At 42.5% G+C, this 20,074-nt stretch overlaps 1 protein-coding gene across 1 annotated transcript in view; it reads left to right on the top strand.

The window, feature by feature from the left end:
• Positions 1 to 20,074, top strand: part of galnt12 (UDP-N-acetyl-alpha-D-galactosamine:polypeptide N-acetylgalactosaminyltransferase 12) — an 80,971-nt gene that overhangs the window by 28,150 nt on the left and 32,747 nt on the right. Inside the window, exons 2-3 of the mRNA XM_048521073.2 lie at positions 4,521 to 4,690; positions 17,565 to 17,754. Coding sequence (XP_048377030.1) covers positions 4,521 to 4,690; positions 17,565 to 17,754 — 360 coding nt within the window. The remainder of the gene's footprint in view (positions 1 to 4,520; positions 4,691 to 17,564; positions 17,755 to 20,074) is intronic.

The raw sequence follows: 20,074 nt of genomic DNA, 5'->3' as shown, positions 1-20,074 counted from the left end.
CTATCCTGTGCTATGTTTAAAAAAAACCACAAATGTAAAAGCAATTTTTTTAAAGGTTTGATATTTCAGTTTTTAATTTCACTCCTATTTATTTCTTGTCTTTAACTAACATTGTGTAAAATTACAAAAGTCAGTGTTGAGGTTTGCATGCTACTTCATTGCATTTTACTTCAAGTTTTGCTATTTGTGTGAATTATTCAATGTGATTGGCAGCTTAGCCTATTTGATGACTTCACAGTGGTATGATTCCAGAGATTTTCAAAAGCTGGCTCCAGAACTAAGGTAGACATTGGGAAAGATAAGTCACACCGTATAGTTCACTCGATCTTTGTTCACAGATTTCTTCAGTGTTAGCAGTGCAGACAAAAAATTCAGGACTCTAAATTTATGTAGAACAAAATTAAATTCCTTGTTTGTTTGGCTATAGAGTTAAGAATTTAAAAATCTGTGCTTGAATGTATGATAGTGGAGTGGCTGTATATTCTGATGCCTGGACTAATTAGTGAGACAATGTGAGTTAGAGCATAGAACTGTACAGCACAAGATATTGTGCCAAACATGAAACAAAATTAAACTAACCTTTTTTGCCTACTCTTGGTCCATATCTCTCCATTCCTTGCATATTCATGTGCTTATCTAAAAGTGTCTTAAATGTCCTTATCATAACTGCCTCCTCCACTACCTCTGGCAGCATGTTCCAGACTCTTACCACTCCCTGTAGGAAAAAAGACTTGTTCCCCCACATTTCTTTTGAACTTTCCCCATCTCACCTTAAATGCATGCTCCCTAGTATTAGACATTTCAATTTTGAAAAACCAGATTCTGACCATCAACTCTGCCTGTGCATCTCATAATTTATAGACTTCTATCAAGTCTTGCTCCAGCTTTTGCTGTTCTGGAGAAAAGAACCTGAGTTTTTCTGGTCTCTCCTCATAGTTCATACCCTACAATCCAGGCAGCATCCTGGTAGACCTTTTCTGCAGCCTCTCGAGCCTCCACATCCTTCCAGTAATGTGGAGACTAGAATTGACGCAATACTCTAAGTGTGGCCTAATCAAAGTCTTCTAAAGTTGCAACATGACATCCTGACACTTGTGATAACAAAGCGTGGAGCTGGATGAACACAGCAGGCCAAGCAGCATCTTAGGAGCACAAAAGCTGACGTTTCGGACCTAGACCCTTCATCAGAAAAGCCTTTTTCTGATGAAAGTTCTAAGCCCGAAACGTCAGCTTTTGTGCTCCTAAGATGCTGCTTGGCTTGCTGTGTTCATCCAGCTCCACGCTTTGTTATCTCGGATTCTCCAGCATCTGCAGTCCCCATTATCTCTGATACAATTTTAACCTCACTGCGAAGCCTCTTCCAGGGATGCCTAACCTGAAGAAGTTACCCTCCTCCCTCTGGACAACCGTCAGGGGATCTCTCTCCCACTGCAACACTCTCATAATCTCTTCGTCCTTGAAACTGCTCGACCGTGTGCTGAAGCAAACCAGGTACTACAGCCACGTCACCTTCCTCAGCACCTGCCTACGGAACAAGACCATCCCCAATGGACTACAGTCCACATTCAAGCCTTCCCAATTTGGCCCCCAACCATGACCATATCCCCATCCAGAACATCTAGACCCTTCAGAAGCGTTTCTTCCTGCAAGTCCTGAAACACACACTCGCAGCAATGCGCCGGCATCTCCAGGCACTGCAATCCAGCCTACCCCAGCTCAGAGCCTCCCTCTCCCAGACCTGCAAAGGACCTCTTCTGTTTTTTATTCTCCATAGGATCCACAACCTGAACTCTCAGTTATACTCAGCTTTATTGGACACTAAAAACCGGAAGTATAGCAAACTCACTGGTCCCTGTCAACTAAAATGGGATTCCTCCACCTCCCAAATCCCAAGCCTGACCCTGCACCTCCCCCACAATGTACCCGCCGCCATTGGCCATGAGGCCACTGCCGGAAAACCCACAGATGACGTCACATCTGCCACCACCGGTCACACCACTTCCAGGGCAGTGAACGCGACCGCTGCTGTAGCCGCTGCCGCCACTTCCGCAACCAACACCACGGACGTTACTGCCACCGCTATTGCGCCGCCCACCCCGCTTTGCCGACGCCGCTTCGCCCATCGCTGACGCAACTCCACTCACCGCTGACATCAACGGAACACTGCCAACGCCGGTGCCACTCCGCCCACCACCACCGTAACCCCGCCTGCAGCCGATGCCGATTATCGCTCTGCCCTCAACCTCCACAGCTAGCAGCTACAGACGAGACAGCCACACTGAGCCCTGCCGAATCTTCAACATCCCCACCAGGTCTCCCCCTGACGGAGGACGAATGGTCAGTCCTCAGTAAGGGGCTCACCTTTGTCCCCCACCACCCACACAACAATGAACACCAGTCACGTTTGGACATCGAGCAGTTTTTCCACTGCCGCCTCCGCCTCCACATTTACTTCTCTCTAACCGGGAGCCTAACCCTCCCTCCAGTGACCCCCTTCTACCACCTCCAACACAAGTCCTCCTCCTGGACACCACCCCAAGGCCTCCTACCCTCCCTCGACCTTTTCATCGCCAACTGCCATCCAGACATCAATCGCCTCAACCTCTCCATCCCTCTCACCACTCCAACCTCTTTCCCCCGCAGAACATGCAGCCCTCCACTCGAATCCTGACCTCACCATAAAACCCACAGACAAGGGAGGCACAGTTGTAGGGTGGTGCACTGACCTCTACATCACTGAGGCCAGATGCCAACTCTCTGCCACCACCTCCTACCACCCCCTGGATCATGACCCCACCCATGAGCACCAAACCATCAGCTACCAAACCATCCACAACCTCATCACATCAGGTGACCTCTCACTCACAGCCTCCAACCTCATTGTTCCCCAACCCTGCACGGCCCATTTCTAGCTCGTTCCCAAAATACACAAACCTGCCTGCCCCGGCCGACCCATTGTCTCCGCCTGCTCCTGCACCACTGAACTCATCTCCACCTATCTGGACTCCATTTTCTCCCTCTTGGTTCAGGAGCTCCCTACCTACGTCCGTGACACCACCCATGCTCTCCACCGCCGTAATTTCCAATTCCCTGGTCCCCAGCACCTCATTTTCACTATGGACGTCCCTTTTCTGATGAAGGGTCCAGGCCCAAAACATCAGCTTTTGTGCTCCTAAGATGCTGCTTGGCCTGCTGTGTTCATCCAGCTCCTGACTTTGTTATCTCGGATTCTCCAGCATCTGCAGTTCCCATTGTCTTTAGTCCTGACACTTGTACTCATTTTCCCAACTAATAAAGGCTAGCATGCTATACACCACCTTCTTTACTATCCTATCTATTTGTGTGGCTACTTTCAGGATGCTATGGACTTGAACCCCAAGATCCCTCTGAACATCAATGCTTTTCAGCATCCTGCCATTGACTGTATATTTTATTTTAACATTTGATCTCCCAAAGTGCAGTGCCTCACACTTAGCCAGATTAAACTTCATCTGCTATTTCTCTGCCCACATCTGCAACTGATCTATATCCTGCTGTATCCATTGACAACCTTCTACACTATGCACAACTGCACCCATCTTAATAACTCGCATCGACATTTTCATCCAAGTCATTTATAAATAGCACAAACAGCAGAGGTCCTTGTATAATCCTTGTGGAACACTAGTCACAGACCTCCAGCCTGAAAGACAACCTTCCACCGCTACCCTCAGCTCTCTATGGGCAAGCCAATTCTGAACCCACGCAGCCAAGTCACCATGGATCCCACGCATCTTAATCTTTTGAATGAGCTGACCATGAGGGTCTTTGTCAAAAGGCTTACGAGAATCTATGTAGACAACATCTACTGCACTACCTCCATCGATCACCTTTGTCATCTCTTCAAAAAATTCAGTCAAGTTAGTAAGATATGACCTGCCTTGCATAATGTTGCCTGTCCCTAAAAAGACCACATTTTTCCAAATGTGCATAAATCCTATCCCTAAGAATTCTATCCAGTAGCTTCCCAACCACTGATGTGAGACTCATTGATATATAGTTTCCTGAATTATCCCTAGTTCCCTTGAAGAGGGGAACAACATTAGTTACTTGTCAGTCCTCTGGGACCTCTCGAGTGGCTGATGACTTCTGATCACATCGTGGCAATTTTAAGAATCTGAATTCAGTTTGTGTGCAATGAATTAACATAGAAATAAGAGAAATGACTGACTGAAAATGATAAATGCACTCACAACTATGAATTCCTTTGAATTATCTTCAAGGTCAATAAGGTACTATTGTTTAGCTATTACGTTTGAACAGATTTCTCTCAGCCAAAAGTATTCGGAAAAATATTGAAGTATTTCGCACTCCTTTTTGGAAAGGGACGAATGGTAACGATTTGTTTTTGCTGAGAAAGTGCGTATCTTCAAAACGTTCGCATCATGTAAAGTAAATGCAACAAATGTGCCAAATGTATTCAATATGTTGTAATTCTAATGCAAATGTACATGATACTGTTTTTAATGTTTATATTATAGGTGTAGAGAGAAAAAGTACGATTATCGAAACCTTCCAGCCACATCAGTGGTAATAGCATTTTATAATGAGGCCTGGTCAACACTCCTGAGGACGGTGCACAGTGTTCTTGATACCTCACCCGATATTCTGTTGAAGGAGCTCATCATAGTGGATGATTACAGTGACCGAGGTAGATACAGTTTTGTCAATTGCATTCATTTCCTGATAGTGTTTATTTCCAGTGAACAGTAAAGTTGCACGACATTTACATGTTGCCGTTCACTAATTTGCTTATTTGTACAATACATTCTGGGTCCCTTTTAACCCATTGGGATCCAGTGTTTATTCTTGCACAATTTTCTCGAGTGTAAATTTGCACTGTGTGTATGTGTAGTTGGCTAATTTTGCCGTTTGAAAATCATCAAATTTGGCGTTCTCTGGGAATGCATCCTTTTGTGAACAGGATTTTAGTGTGCACAGTTTTGAGACCTGTTTGTAAAGGAACCCGTTCAAGATGTTTTTTGAGTTAAATGCGCAGTCTTAGTTGAAAGATAGAGTGGAATTTTTGAGTTTTCTTTCTTGCTATGTCATTGAATCTCTCAGTATGCAATCCAAAAATCAAGTACGTGCTTGTCCACTTGTTGATATTAGAAATAGTGTGCTTCTTGCTTATATAGTTGTATGTTGTTCTTGATAAAATCATACTCTGTAGTTTGTCTGGTTTTATTGGTTCTGAACAGAATATCATTTTTCTAAATGTTTGTGCAACTCCTTCAATGATTTGATGAAAACAAAAATCGCTGGAGAAACTCGGCAGGTCTGACAGCACAAGACCATTATAGGAGCACAATTAGGTCATACAGCCCATCAATTCTGCTTCGCCATCCAATGATGGTTGGTATGTTTTTCAACCCCATTCGCCTGCCTTTTCCCCATAACCCTTGATTCGTTTAGCAATAAGAGTTTATCTATTTCTGTCTTAAATGCCGTTAATGACTTGGCCTTCACAGCCCTTTGCAGCAATGAGTTCCGCAGACTAACCACCCTCTGGCTCAAGAAATTCCCCTTCATCTCAGTTCTAAAGGGTCTGTGCTGTTGTGCCCTAGTCTGTACTACTACTGGAAACATCTCCACATCAATCTCCCAGGGTGTCTCAGAATTCTGTAAGTTTCAGTCAGATCCCTACTGATCCTTCTAAACTTCATCACGTACAGACCAAGAATGTTCAGCCTCTCCTCTCTCAACAAGCTTTCATCCCAAGGATCATTCTTGAAAACCTCTTCTGGACCCCCTCCAACACCAGTGCGTTGCTCATTATGTGCTAAATATTTTAAATGCGGTCTGACCAGAGCCTTAGACAGCTTCAGCATTCTAGCCCTCATGAAATAAATGCTGTCATTGCATTTGCCTTTCTATATATGCCATCTGAACCTGCATATTAACCATCAGGGAATCTGAACTAGGACTGTCCAGTCCCTTTAGCTTCAGATTTCTGAAGCTTTTCCCCATTCATATTTCTCTGTTCTTCTACTAAAATGCGTGGCATCACATATTTTTTCCCACATTGTATTGCATATGCCACTTCTTTGCCTACTCTCCTCACCTGTCCAATCCTCCTGCAGTTTTCCCGCTTCCTTGATACTACATGTCCCTCCTCCTATCTTTGAATCATCTGCAAACTTAGCAACAATGCCTCAGTTCTTTCAACCAGATTGTTAATGCACAATGTAAATAGTTGTGGCCCCAGCACTGACCTCCCTGGAACTCCACTAGTCACCTGTTGCCGACCTGATAAAGACCCCTATATCCCCACTGTCTGCCAGCCAGCCAAATCTCTATCCACACCAATACTTTGTCCACCCCTGTCCAACACCAGCACCTCCGCATCATGATGTTAGGGGCAAAGTCAGAAGTCACATGACACCAGGTTGTAGTCCAACAGGTTGATTTGAAATCACAAGCTTTCGGAGTTCTGCTGCTTTGTCAGGTGAAGGAGCAGTGCTCCGAGAGCTTGTGATTTCAAATAAACCTGTTCAACTATGACCTGGTGTCGTGTGATTTCTGACTTTGTCCTAACACCATGGGGTTTTGGCAGCTCCTGTGTGGCACCTTAACAAAGGCCTTCTGGAAATACAAACAGATCATGTCCATCGGTTCTTCTTTGACGAACTTGCTTATTACCTCTTCAAAGAATTCTAACAGATTTGTCAGGTATGACCTCCCCTTGACAAAGCCATAATGGTTCAGTCTTACTTTACTATGCACTTTCAAGTATTCCATAATCTCTTCTCTTCTAATGGACTCTCAAATCTTAACAATGACTGAGGCCAGGCCAACTGGCCCATCATTTCCTGCCTCTGCCTCCCTCCCTTCTAGTACCTTTCTCATCTCCTGGTTTATTTTCTGTCCTACATCCTGACTACTGCTATGGGGCTGCACGTAACTCCCATCAGGGTCTTTCTTCGTGTCATTCCTCCACTCTACCCTTACAGATTCTACAACTTCTGACTTGATAAAACTTCTTTCTATGGATTTAATTTAATTTCTTAGTAAGAAGGCAAGTGTCCCTTCTGCCCATCAACCTGCCCCTTCAATAGGATGTGTATCCTTGGATATTTAGTTCCCAGCTTTGATCCCCTTGCAGCCACATTTCCGTGATATTTGCAGTATTGTGTCTGCTGATTTCAATCTGCGCTACAAGCTCACTTAGTTCGTTACGTATATTATGCACATTTAACTAGAACACTTAAGTCCTGCATTCACTGTCCCCACCCCTTCTCATAGTTGTCCCCCTTATCTGCTGTGCATGAAGTTAGTCATGATCCTCTCTATACTCTCTGTCCTATTACTTGTCATGGAAACTTTCATAGCATCTTCTGAGCTCTCCACCCCTTAACTTTTTTTCCTTAATTTTTCATTCATCTGAACCCACGCCCCAGCATTTTTTTTAAATACCACAACCAGTTATTTACCAGGTTGCTTGGTCCCAGCAACTTTCGGGTGGATCCCATCCCATCAGAGCAGCTCCCTCCTTCCTCAGTGCTACTGTCAATGTCCCATGAATTAAAATCTGTTTCTCCCTTACCAATCTTTGAGCGATGCATTTACCTCTTATTCTTGTTGACCGTGTGCCAATTTGCTTGTTGCTCAGATAGTAATCCAGAAATTGTCATCATTTTGGTTCAGCTTTTTAACTTGGCTCCTAACTGCTCCAATTACCTCAACAGAACCTCAGTTCTCTTTCTACCGAGATCATTGGTACCAACATGGACCATGACAACCGGATCTTTCCACCCCCACTCCAAGTTTCTCTGCAGCCCAGCTGAGATATCCTGAACCCGCACACCAAGCTGACAACACAGCCTTCGGACCTCCCTTGACTATTCTATCCCTGACTGCAACTACATTTCTCTTTCCTTGCTCCCTCTTGAATGGCTGTCTGTGCCATGACGCTATGGTCAGTTTACTCATCCTCCCTTCAGCCCTGACTCTCCTCTCAAAGGAAGTAAGAATCTCCAAACCTGTTAGGTGAGCCTAATACAGAAGCCTCAGTCCTTATCTCCTGGATCTCTGTCTGCCTCACTCATAGTCACACCCTCCCTTAATCTAAGGGGTGTGACTGCCTCCTGAAACACAGCATCCAGGTAACTCTTGCCCCTCCCTGGTGTGTTGCAATATTCAAAGCTCAGATTCTAGTTCATCAACTCAACTGGAATTCCTCAAGCGACCAACACTTACTACAGAAGTGGTTGCCATGAATTCCAGCAGGGTCCACCAATTCCTGCATGATGCAGGCACAACACATCGCCTGACCTGAGATCTCCTGATTTAATTACTGAGTTTTCAGATTGTTTTTAAAAACAGTCATACCGGCCTCTTAGTTTGTAGTCTGTAAATATTTACCATTTCCCCAATTAAACATGTGGAGAGAGTAACAAAATTACTAATCTGACTTCAGAACCGAAAGCTTATGTTTAACCTTGCAATTTAGTCATTCTAAACATTCTACAGGCATGTTCTGTACAATAGGCAACAATGTCACATCTTTCAAACCCTGGTAAAGGAAGTATTGTTTGTCATGAATTCTACATTTTATTTGTTACAGTAGAGGTACAGTATACACTGTTAATTTTTGATTCCATCATCTGATGATAATGCCTGAGACTAAAATGGTTTAAAATTGAAGAAATCTGGGAATATATCTGCAGAGATCACCCAACTTGCCATTTATCAGCCAGAGCCTGATTATGATTTGGCTCTTGCTGTATCTAGAACGTAGAACAGTACAGGCACTTCGGCCCACAATGTTGTGCCAAACTTTTACCCTAATCCTAAGGTCTATCTGACCTTCACCCCTACCTTTATACTATTACCTGTATGCCTATCTAAAGTCACTTAAGTGTTCCTAATGAGGCCGACTCCACTACCCTCTCTGGCACTGCATTCCACACCCCTACCACAGTGAGTAAAGAACCTACCTCTGATGTCTCCCCAATATCTACCTCCACTCACTTTAAAACTATGTCCTTTTGTAATAGCTACTTCCACCCCAGAAAAATGTCTCTGGCAGTCTATTGTATCTCTCCCTCTGATTATTTTTTACACCTCCATCAAGTTACCTTTCATCCTTCGTCGATCTTGAAAACAAGAAGGCTGCTGCTACACGAGCTATGTTTTTATATACAGGAAGAAAAAATATTGACTGTTTCGATATCTCTGGAGTCAATAACAGTGCTGAACATTGGACAATCATCAGTAAAACCCACTTCTGACATTTTTGATGGATGGTGGGTGATTGATGAAGCAGCTGAAGATGGTTAGGCCTAACCTATTGGAGGTGGTTATTGCCTGGCATTTGTGTGATATGAATATAATGTCACATACTCGCTCTAGAATGGAAGCTGTCCGGGTCTTGCTGTATGTGGGCATGACAGCCTCAGTATCTGAAGAGTTGTGACTGGTAGTTAATATTTTGCGATCAATAGCAAGCCTTCTTTTTTATGAAGAAAGGAAGGTAATTTCTGTTGTAAATTGATGCTGATTGGGTCTAAAACACTATCATCTAGAACTCTTGCAGTGATGTCCTGAGGTTGAGATGACTAACCTCCAACCACAACTATTTTTCTTTGGAACTGGCATGACTCAACTGGTGTGATGTTCTGCCCCTGATTCCCATGGACTTCAGTTTTGTTAAGGCTTCTTGGATTCACGCTAGATGTCAAAGGTGGTTACCTCAACTCTGGGCTTCATCTCTTCTGCCTATGTTTCGACCAAGCCTGTAAAGATGCTGTTGTGGAATGCAAACCAAATGTCAGTGAGCAGGTTATTCTTACAGAAAAGCTGTTGGATAGCACTTTCAATTATTTTTTCCATCATTTTGCCCATGGCCCAGAGTAGACTGTTCAAGTGATAACGAACGGCATTGGATTTATCCTCCCTTTTGTGGACAGCACAGAACTGGACAATTTTCCATAATGTGCTCTGTTTGAGCAGCTTGGCTAGGGGCACAAGATTTCATCACTTGTGCAGGAATGTCAAGACAGCCCAATACCTTCAATTCATGCACAGTGGTAATATTACTGAATTAGTAATGTAGAGTTCCATCTAACGTTCTGGGGGTATGGTTTGGAATTCGATGATGGCATGGTGACATTCGGATTTAATAGAAAAACATCAAATTTAAAGGTGAATCTCGTGGAGACTTAGTGGCCTTTGTCAATTGTAAAAATCCGGCTGGTTTGTTTATATCCTTCAGGGAAGATTTGTCTGCCAAACTTACTGGGTATGGCTTGCATGTGAATCTGGGCTCTCATCAATGTGGTTGACTTTTAACTCCTCTCTGAAATGGCCTAGCAAGGCGCTGGTTTGATGGCTAATTAAGTATGGGCAATGAATGCTGACCCAGGAATTGATGTTCACATCCCAAGGATGAATAGCAAAAAGAAAAATTAGCTGAAGACTGGAGTCTGCTGTGCTGGGGAACACACAAGGTGGTCAAAATTGCTCATTCTCTTGGAGACTCTGGTTACAAATGCTTTAATATGAACTTGTTTAGATGGATTTTGCAGGGCAAGTACATATATTGCATTTTCTGTGATCTTCGAGTCTGTATTGCTTGCAGTTTCAGGTAGTTGCAATGTATTTCACAGGGATTCAATGCCTAAGGATTAATACACAAAAAACTTGGATAGGAAAGAATTTTTAAAAATAATGTGGCATGCCACTGACATACACTAATTTACAGGACTGGCGTAGATTTACTTGTAGTGTAGCTGAATATTATTCCTTGACAGATTCATTTTTAATACTTTAAAGTAGTTGAATGTCCTGCAAATTACTTTGTTGGTAAATGTCACGATAAAATATTTCTGTATAAATCAATAAAACTTAACTTTTATTGCTGAGACTCAGGCTGGCAACTTTACCAATTTTTAGGTATAACTTTATTATGTTTAGAAGGCTTTATGTAAAGAATCTCTTGCACAAGGTGATCATGTCATTGAGCATTGAAGCATTTTGTTTTCATTTTTATTCTTGTCCCTTCTTGGGTTTTGTTTTGAGAGGCTTCAGCAGTGATACCTTTACAAGCCAATATTTAACCTGTGGTCGTTTCCTAGTTTCCCCATGCAACCAGCCATTTATGTTGTTATTGCCACTTTTGATTCTGACCTGTTGTGAAAAGTGCTGTGATATTTGTATTTTCTTTTGGAGTTGATTGATCGAGAGCACAAGGTTCATACATCTCAAACCACAAATCCTTAATAAATAAAATGTTACTGATGCTTATACAGCAATGACAAACAATCTTGAAAAGCTGCTTTATTCTGTGTTTTTCATCAATTGAGTAATAATCCCAGTGTATGTGGTACAATTTTGATTTCTGCTCAACATGCACCTTGAGAGAGGTCTTTGGTGAAGGAGCAGATCCATTGATCTATGAATGGGGTGCTTAGATTATGAATTTGGAGTGTCCTCTGATGACCATAAGACTTTTAATGGTATTGCTTGAAAAACTTGGCTAACGTTCATACTTCAATCTTGCAGTCTGACAAATAGGAAGGATTTTACTTTCTTTTGTTTCTGTGATGTGGGCTTTGCTAGCTTGGCCAGCATTTGTTGCTCATTACAAGGTGGTGGTAGTGAACTGCCTTCTTGAAACACTAGTACTTGTGGTTTGCAGGTGGGCATGTTAGAAAGGATTTTGACCTAGCGTAATACCAAGTAAGGATATGTGCTTTTTAGGGAGGGGGGTGCTGCAGAAGTGATGTTCAGATGCTTCTTTTGCCCCTTTCCTTCTGGGTAGTAGAGGATGTGGGTGTGAGGTTGATGTTTGTGGAACTTTGGTAAGTTGTTACCCTGCATCTTGTAGATGGTACATATTGCTGCCACTGTGTATCAGTGGTGGAGGGAGTGTATGCTGAAGTTGTGGGATGGGGTGCCAGTCAAACAAGTTACTTTGCCTGATGATGATGAGCTGCTTCACGGTTGATGGAGCTGTCATCTTCCAAGCAAGTGGAATATTTTCTGCCATGCTTCTGACTGTGCATTGTAAATGGCGCATAGGCTTTCAGGATCAGGAAGTGAATTAATATAGTTATTGCATAGTTCCGACTCTCTGACTTTGCCGCTGCAGTTGCAGTGTTCGTGTGTCTGGTCCAGATCAGTTTCAGGTCAATGGTAAATCCAGCCTATTGATAATAGGGGATTCAGAGATTGTAATGTCATTGAATCTCAAATGTTGATGGTTGGATTCTGTTTTGTCAGAAGTGACCATTGTTATTATGTACTGTAATAGTCATGCTAAAGTTAATAAATGGGCTATGCTGAACCTCTGCCGAGTTAGAGGTAGATATTTTTAAATTAACCTGCTGAGGTGGGGGCTTAAACATCGGCCTTCTAGCTCCAAGAAAGGGACACTGCCATAGCACCACAATCTTATATATCAAAACTGCTCTGTGGAGCCTGGGGACAGTTTGGAGGTAGTGGACTGTAATGCCGTCGCCAGTTGGAGGCACACATTTCTTTTCTAACTTTTGTTCGCAATAGTTAATATGTTTGAGTTCATGTAACTGGTATTGCTGCCATTATATAATAAACCAAGGACAAGATCCTCTCTTATTGTGCCTTATTCGTGGTCATTCCTCCACCAAAGATGACTGAACGAAATAGGAAGGAGGATTAGTATTAGCATTCAACCCAACCGCAAGTCACCAGTGACTGTTACCTAGGCATTACACCACGGTTATAACAATTGCCAATTGTTCATGTTGCTTTGAAAAGGTTCAGTGACTTCTAAAGTCTGTGTGCTTTTCCACCTCTCTCAAACCTTATTATGTTAATGTTTAAACTCATCATGTGCAAATAAAAGTAAGTTTATGGCTGTTCAGTGTGTTGTAATTAAGTCATCTAGTGTTTGCTGATCTGGCATATATACAGCATTCTGAAACTTCACTTAGAATCTTGCCAAGTCTGTGGTTAGTTTGCTATCACTTTCAGAGCCGACATGACCATGTTCTCGTGCCACACGTGAAAATAGAAGTTAGTTAAACCGTACATAGGAACAGGAGTAGGCCATTCAGATCCTTGAGCCTGCTCTGCCATTCAGTAGGATGACTGCTGATCTAACATTACTCACATCCATTTTCTTGTCCTTTCCCCGTAATCCTTGATTGTCATATGATCAAGAATCTATGTCAGCTTTAAATATACATAAGAACCCTTCTCCCAAAACTCTGTGTGACAAGGAGTTCCAAAGACGCTGAAGAAATACTGAGAGGAGAAATTCCTCTTTGTTTGAGTTTTAAGTTGGCACCCCTTTATGCTGAGACAATGCCATTTGGTCCTAGACACTCACATAAAGGGAAACCTCCTTTCAGCATTTATCCTGTCAAGCCCCTAAAGAGTCTTGTATGTTTCAATGAAAACATTGTAAAATAGCACAAATTTAATCTTATTGTTTTGGGCTCCAGTAAGCAAAGTCCCAACTTGTTTAACCATTGCTCATAAGGTAGTTCCTTCATTCCGGTCATTATCCCCATGAAACTTCTCCGAATTCCTCCAATGAAATGATATCTTCCCTTCAATAAGGGGACCAAAACTGCTCTCTGTACTCAAGAAGTGGTCTCACCAGCACATTGTATAGTTACTGTAAGACTTCCCTACTCTTATACTCCAACCTCCATGGAAGGGCCCATATTCTATTAACCTTCCTGATTACTTGCTACACCTGTGTGATAACTTTGAGTTTATGGACGAGTACCGCCAAGACCTTTTTGTGTTGTGGCTTCCTACAGTTTTCGTTCACCAATTAAGTAATATTTTGTTCTTCTCCCTTTCAAAATGAACAACTTTACATTTCCCCACATTATACTCACTTATGCCCATTTATTTAACTTACCAGTATCTCTCTGTAATCTGTATCCCTCTCACATCCTACCTTTTGTACCTACTTTTGTGTCATCTGCAAATTGTACTCCAGTACATTTATGTCCTCCTTCCAAGTCATCATTAAATATTGTAAACAGTTGTGGTCCCTGTGGAACCCCACTGGTCACATTGCCAGTCTGAAAAAGAGCCCCTTATCCCCACTCGCTATTTGAAGCACATAAAGCAATTCTCTATCCATACCATCTCAACACTCTGGGCTCTCATCTTTTCATTACCTTTTGTGAGGTATCTTGTCTGCAAGTCCAAATATAACATATCTGCTGGTTCCCCTCTATTCACTCTGGTTCAGACTTCGTTGAAAAAGCAGAAATAAACTAGTGAGACATAATTTCCCATTCCTAAAGCCATGATGACTTTGCTTAATTAGATTGATTGTCCAAATATTCTGCTACTAGGTTTTTAGAAGATTACATTCAATGCCTCCACTCTTTCAGTATCTCATGTTTTAGGATCCTAGGATACACCATAAAGGCAAGGGAACTTACCTGTCTTTAGCCCCATTAGTTTGCCTGATACTACTACTTCATTGATTGTGATGGCACTTAATTCCAGCCTTGTATTCTTTGGTGTTAGTGAAATGTTGAAAGCATCTCCTACCATTAAGAATGTGTGAAATATCTGTTCAACGCCTCTGCCATTTCCTTACTCCCCACAACCAGCTCCCCAGATTCATTCACTAAGGGGTTCATACTCATTTTGACCTCTCTCATTTTAATATATTTATAGAAGCTCTTACTGTCAGCTTTTTTTATATTCCTCCTCAGTTTTCCCCTGTTGTTTATTTTCCCTGTCTTTACTATCTGTTTAGTCCTCTGCTGGATTTTGATTTTTTTTTCCCGGTCTTTAGGGCTATCACTGTGTTTGGCATCCTTTTTTATATGCTTTATCATTCAACTTTACACTCTCCTTCATGAGCTAATGTTTGTTATCCCTCTGTTGGAACCTTTCCTCCTTACTGGGATATATTTTTGCTGAGGGTCATGAATTACCTCCTTAATTGTCTGCCACTGCAGGCTTACTGTCATTCCTGCTAATCTATCCACCCAGTTCATTTTAGTTAACTCTATCCTCATTTCATTGTAATTCCCTTAATGTGAAACACAGTTGTTTTGGAACCAAGTTTTGCACCCTCTGATTATTAAATTCAATCATGTTATGGTCATTTCTTCTTAGGGATTTTTTACTTGGGGTTGTTTTATTAAATTTGCCTCATTACCAGATCCAAGATAACCTGCTCCCTGGCTGGCTCCATGATACACATTCTCTGAGAACAATCTCAAATCCACTTTTTGAATTCATTGTCATGACTATCCTTTACAATATGATTAACCCAATGAACATAAAGATGAAAGTTGACAATAATTATTGTTCAATTCCTTTTACATGCTCCTATTATTCGACTGTCCGTCAGTGTTTTTAGGGGTTTATACAATACCCCTAACAATGTCTTCTTTCCCTTGCTGACTTTTTAAAACCTCCACTCAAATGGACTCCACGGCATCTGAGCCTAGATCATCTCTCATAACTGTCCTCATTTCAAACCTTCATAGTGCTATTCCAGTGCCTTTTCTGTCACTCAAGCCTCTCTGAAAGATCAAATATACCTGTATGTTAAGTTTCCAGTTTTGATCTTCTTCTCAGTTATCTACCTTTTTCCGAATACGATATAAAGCCTTTGTTTATTCTATAATTGAATTTTCCTACACTTTTATGGTTCCTTGGTACAATATGACATTCACACATTCTGTCTCTTCCTTTTATTTTCTGTTAGACCATAAGATATAGGAGTAGAATTAGGCCATTCAGCTCTTTGAGTCTGCTCTGCCATTTGATCATGGCTGATATATTTCTCAACCCCATTCTTCTGCCTTCTCCCCATAACCCTTGAACCCCTTATTCACTGTGAACCTTTAAATCTCTCTCTTAAATATACCCAATGACTTGGTACCCACAGCCTCCTGCAGTAACAACTTCCATAGATTAGCCATCATATGGCTAAGGAAGTGTCTCCTTTCACTTCTGAAGGATTGTCTTCACTTTGAGGCTGTGACTTTGGGTTTTCGTGTCTTCTATTAATAGAAATATTTTCTCCGCATCCACTCTATGCTGCTACTATGTATTCTGTAAGTTTCAAACAAAAAATCAACCTGATCACCCACCAGCAATCCTACCTCCTCCTTTCCCTCTGACAGCTCTGAGTTATGTGATTTGCAATGACTCTGGTTTCAGCATGATTCGGGTGGAGTCTGTCCTATTGAAACCACTTCCCCCTTCCCCAGTACTGCAACCAAAGTCAGTGAGTTCGGAACTAATTTCTTCTGCACCAATCTTTGAGTCATGTATTTACCTCTTTAATTGTGTTGACCCTGAACCAATTAGCTTGTGTCTTAGGTAGTAATCTGGAGATTTACATCTTTTAGTTCTGCTCTTTGATTTAGCCCCTAGCTGGTCGTATTCCTTCAGCAGAACTTGCTTTCTCTTTCTGCCTAAATAATTGGTACCTACGTGGGCCACAACAAATGGATCTTCCCTTCCCTTTCCAAATTCACCTGCAATCCAGATGAGAGGTCCTGAACCAGGGCACCAGGCAGGCAACACAACCTTTAGGACTGTCTATCCTGGCCACAGAGAACAGCATCTATTCCCCTAACTGTACTGTCTATGGTTACAACTACATTTGTTTTCTTCCCCCCCCCCTTGCATGCCTCCTTGTACCACGATGCTATGGTCAGTTTGCTCATCTCCTCTACTGTTCCTGCTCTCATCCATATAAGGTGCAAGAATCTCAAACATTGTCAATGACTTTAAGGTCTGAGGCTCTTACAGCAGTATGTCCTTAATCCGCCTACCTGTGTCATTGTTGGTCACACCACCAAGTCCCTGACTACTGACTTGAATTCAAGATAGTTAATCTAATGGGTGTGAGTGCCTCCTGACATGTAGCATGCAGGTAACGCTTTCTCACCCTTGCCCCCTCCCTGATGTGTGGCAGTATTCAAAGTTTAGACTCTAGCTTCTCAACTCTGAGCTGAATTCCTCAAGCAGCAAACACTTGTTACAGACGTGGTCACTATGAACCACTTTGGGTCTGCCAGCCCCCACATCATGCAGATGCAACACACCAAGTGGCCCTGCTTTTCTCTTTGTTTTAAAAAAAATTCCTACTGCTGTAAGTAATTCTTGTATTGATCTTCACTCTGAAAGTAACTTATTATCAAATTAGCAGCTATTACCGACCAATGAACTGACAGTTTTCTTGTAATGCCACTCTTTTCCTTGTGCTGGGCCTCTTATCTTGGGCTTCCATTTATCTCATAAAAAGACTTTACAAATGGTGAACTGAAAAAAGCAAGCATAAAGCACCTCTTTCCTCTCTGCACCAAATTTGCACACTGCTCTGAAATCTCTGAGCAATTGCGTCCCATACATAGAGGCCTTGTTTCAGATTTAAAGCTGCGATTGAAGAGTAACTCAAAAGAAAAAGTTGAGAACGGTCATGTGTTACTACAGTGAGTCTGTAGCGAAATGCGTTTTAAGAATTTTCTGGAAATGTTGCACCAAAGCAAACCTTTATCGTAATATCTGGCTTTTAATTTTTTTGTTGTTTGTTTTCCCAGAACACCTGAAAAAGCCTTTAGAAGACTATGTGGCTAATCTTCGTAAAGTGCGGTTGATACGTGCACGAAAGAGAGAAGGTTTAGTTCGTGCACGATTATTGGGTGCGTCTGTAGCTACTGGTGATGTCTTGACGTTCTTGGACTGCCATTGTGAATGCCATATAGGTTGGCTGGAACCACTATTGGAAAGGTAGATTGGTGTCTCTTTTCTGATATATCTCCATAGAAAAGTGTTCACAGTGCTCTTAAATGTCAGCTGGTTCATGCTGGCCTTTATACTCCAATCTAATCTCCCTTTAGGCATCTAATTTTTTTCAGCATAACCCTGTACTTGTTTCACTCCTTCCGCCCCCACCCCCCATTTGCCTATCTTTGTAAGTGCATCTGTGCTATTCAACTCAACATCTCCCTCTGGAGGGGAGTTCAGCATTCTTGCCACAGTTTGGTAAAATTACTTCTGAATCCAAATTTCTTTTTTTTATTATTCTAATCTTCATATTGACGATCTCTGTTATTCTTTTATCTTCATAAGAGGAAATACTCTAGACTGGATTTTCTTTGGGCTTAGCTAGTGTTCAGATTTGCAAGAATGTTGCCGGGACTGGTGGGTTTGAATTATAGGGCGAAGTTGAATAGGCTGGAGTTTTTTTTTCCCCTTGCAGTGTCAGAGTGTGAAGGGTGACCCTGCAGAGGTTTATAAGATCTTCAGGGGTGTGTGTAGGATGAATAGCCAGAGTCTTTTTCCCAAGGTGCGGGAGTCCAAAACTACAGGGTGCAGGTTTCAGCTGAGAGGAGAGAGATTTAAAAGGGACCTGAGGGGTAACATTTTCAGGCAGGGGGTGGTACATGTACGAAACAAGCTGCCAGAGGAAGTTTTTTGAAGCGAGTGCACTTTCACTATTTAAAAGGCATTTGGATGGATATATGAATAGGAATGGTTTAGAGGGATTTGGGCCAAATGCTGGCAAATAGGACTTGGTTGGAATGGGATGTCTGGTTGGCATGGACTAGTTAGACCGAATGGTCTCTTTCTCATTGCTGGATGACTATTTGACATTATGTTGGGTAAGCAGGCAGTTTCAGATTTCCAAGTAGCATGTCTGCTTCTCAATGTTCAGCCTCCCAAAAGTTTGGATGCAGGCACTGTGATCTGTTCGGCAGCAACTCGCCCAAAACTGTCAGGTCAGAAATTCATCGTGAGAAAGAGACAATTGAAGCACAACAGCAAACTGAGAACCTGTGATGTCAAAATTGCAGCAAATACGTGGGAACTTCCAGACTCCTCTGCCAGCTGCTCACCATCCTGGCTTTGAAATAGTATCACCTTCCATTCGGTTTCACTGGTTCAAAACCCTGGGCAAATGTTTTAAGGAATATGGTGAGGTGAAGAGATGGACAGGCACAGGGAGCGCACTGCAGAGTTTGGGCAAAGGCAAGAGGCTGCTCCACGAGTGGTGAGGAAATTACTATTGGGGATGTGCAAGAGGTCAGAATTAGCTATGTGCAGAGATTTTGATGGGCTGTGGAAATGGAGGAGATTGCACAAATGAGGAAGGGCAAAGCCAAACACGCACTTGAAATCGGGGATGATTATTTTAAAGTAAAGATGTTGCCCGAGTGGGAGCCTTTGTAGGCCAGTGAGCACAGAGGGCTGTTGGAGTGAGTTGTTGGTGTAAGTTAAGGTAATGGGCAGTGGAAGTTCGGCAGTCAATTACCATAGATGGTGGCAGCTGTGTGGTGAGATGTGGAAGTAGGGTGTATTTAAGAGTTTTGTGTAATAGGGGAAGGGATCAGAGATCTTCCTGCAGTGCCACACAATGGCCATGGAGAGTGTCAAGGTCAAAGTTTGATCTGTAGCTACTTGACTAATTAGAGCAAAGGGAATCTCCAGGTGTCTGTAAGTTAGAGCAGGGAATCCAGTCAGCTATAATAGTGCATTCACTGAGAACGGCATTTCTGGACAAGAGACCCGAGCTGCTTCAGGTAGAGAGGCGCGTCAAGGTGCGACACGAAATACAGCCAGGTATTAGGACGAAAGGCGTGTTGGTGATACCCTTACTGTAGGGTGTATCAACAAGAAAAAGCTACTTGGTTGTGACAATACCAGTGGGTATGCTGATTGAGGCAGCTGATATCAGAGTGTGCATCTTTTTGGAGAGGTATGTCACTCGTCAATTGTTCGTGGGTGGGCACAGTCAGCTCCAATTGAAGTGAAGGTGGTGTTGAAGGTCTGTGCTTTCAGATTTTTAAAAACATAGGCTGACCTGATTGGCATGTTGCAAGCGGGTGACCATTACAGCATAAAGCAGGTACTGCATACCTTGTCTGATTATTTATTGGATTAATTTGAGTTCCCTGCTGGTGGGTGTTGACAATAGTGTGATTCACCTCCATCACTGGACTCTCTCTTTGCAGTGAATTATTGACAGCATTTGTGGCCTTCCCCCATACTGGTTGAGCAAGTCTGCATTTATAAACAGAAAGGCATTCCACTTCCTCCATGTTTAACT

Source organism: Stegostoma tigrinum, chromosome 2 (genome assembly GCF_030684315.1).
Source record: "Stegostoma tigrinum isolate sSteTig4 chromosome 2, sSteTig4.hap1, whole genome shotgun sequence".
Classification (NCBI taxonomy): Eukaryota; Metazoa; Chordata; class Chondrichthyes; order Orectolobiformes; family Stegostomatidae; genus Stegostoma; species Stegostoma tigrinum.
The sequence above is the reverse complement of the archived record's forward strand: the minus strand, read 5'-3'. Positions and strand labels throughout refer to the sequence as shown.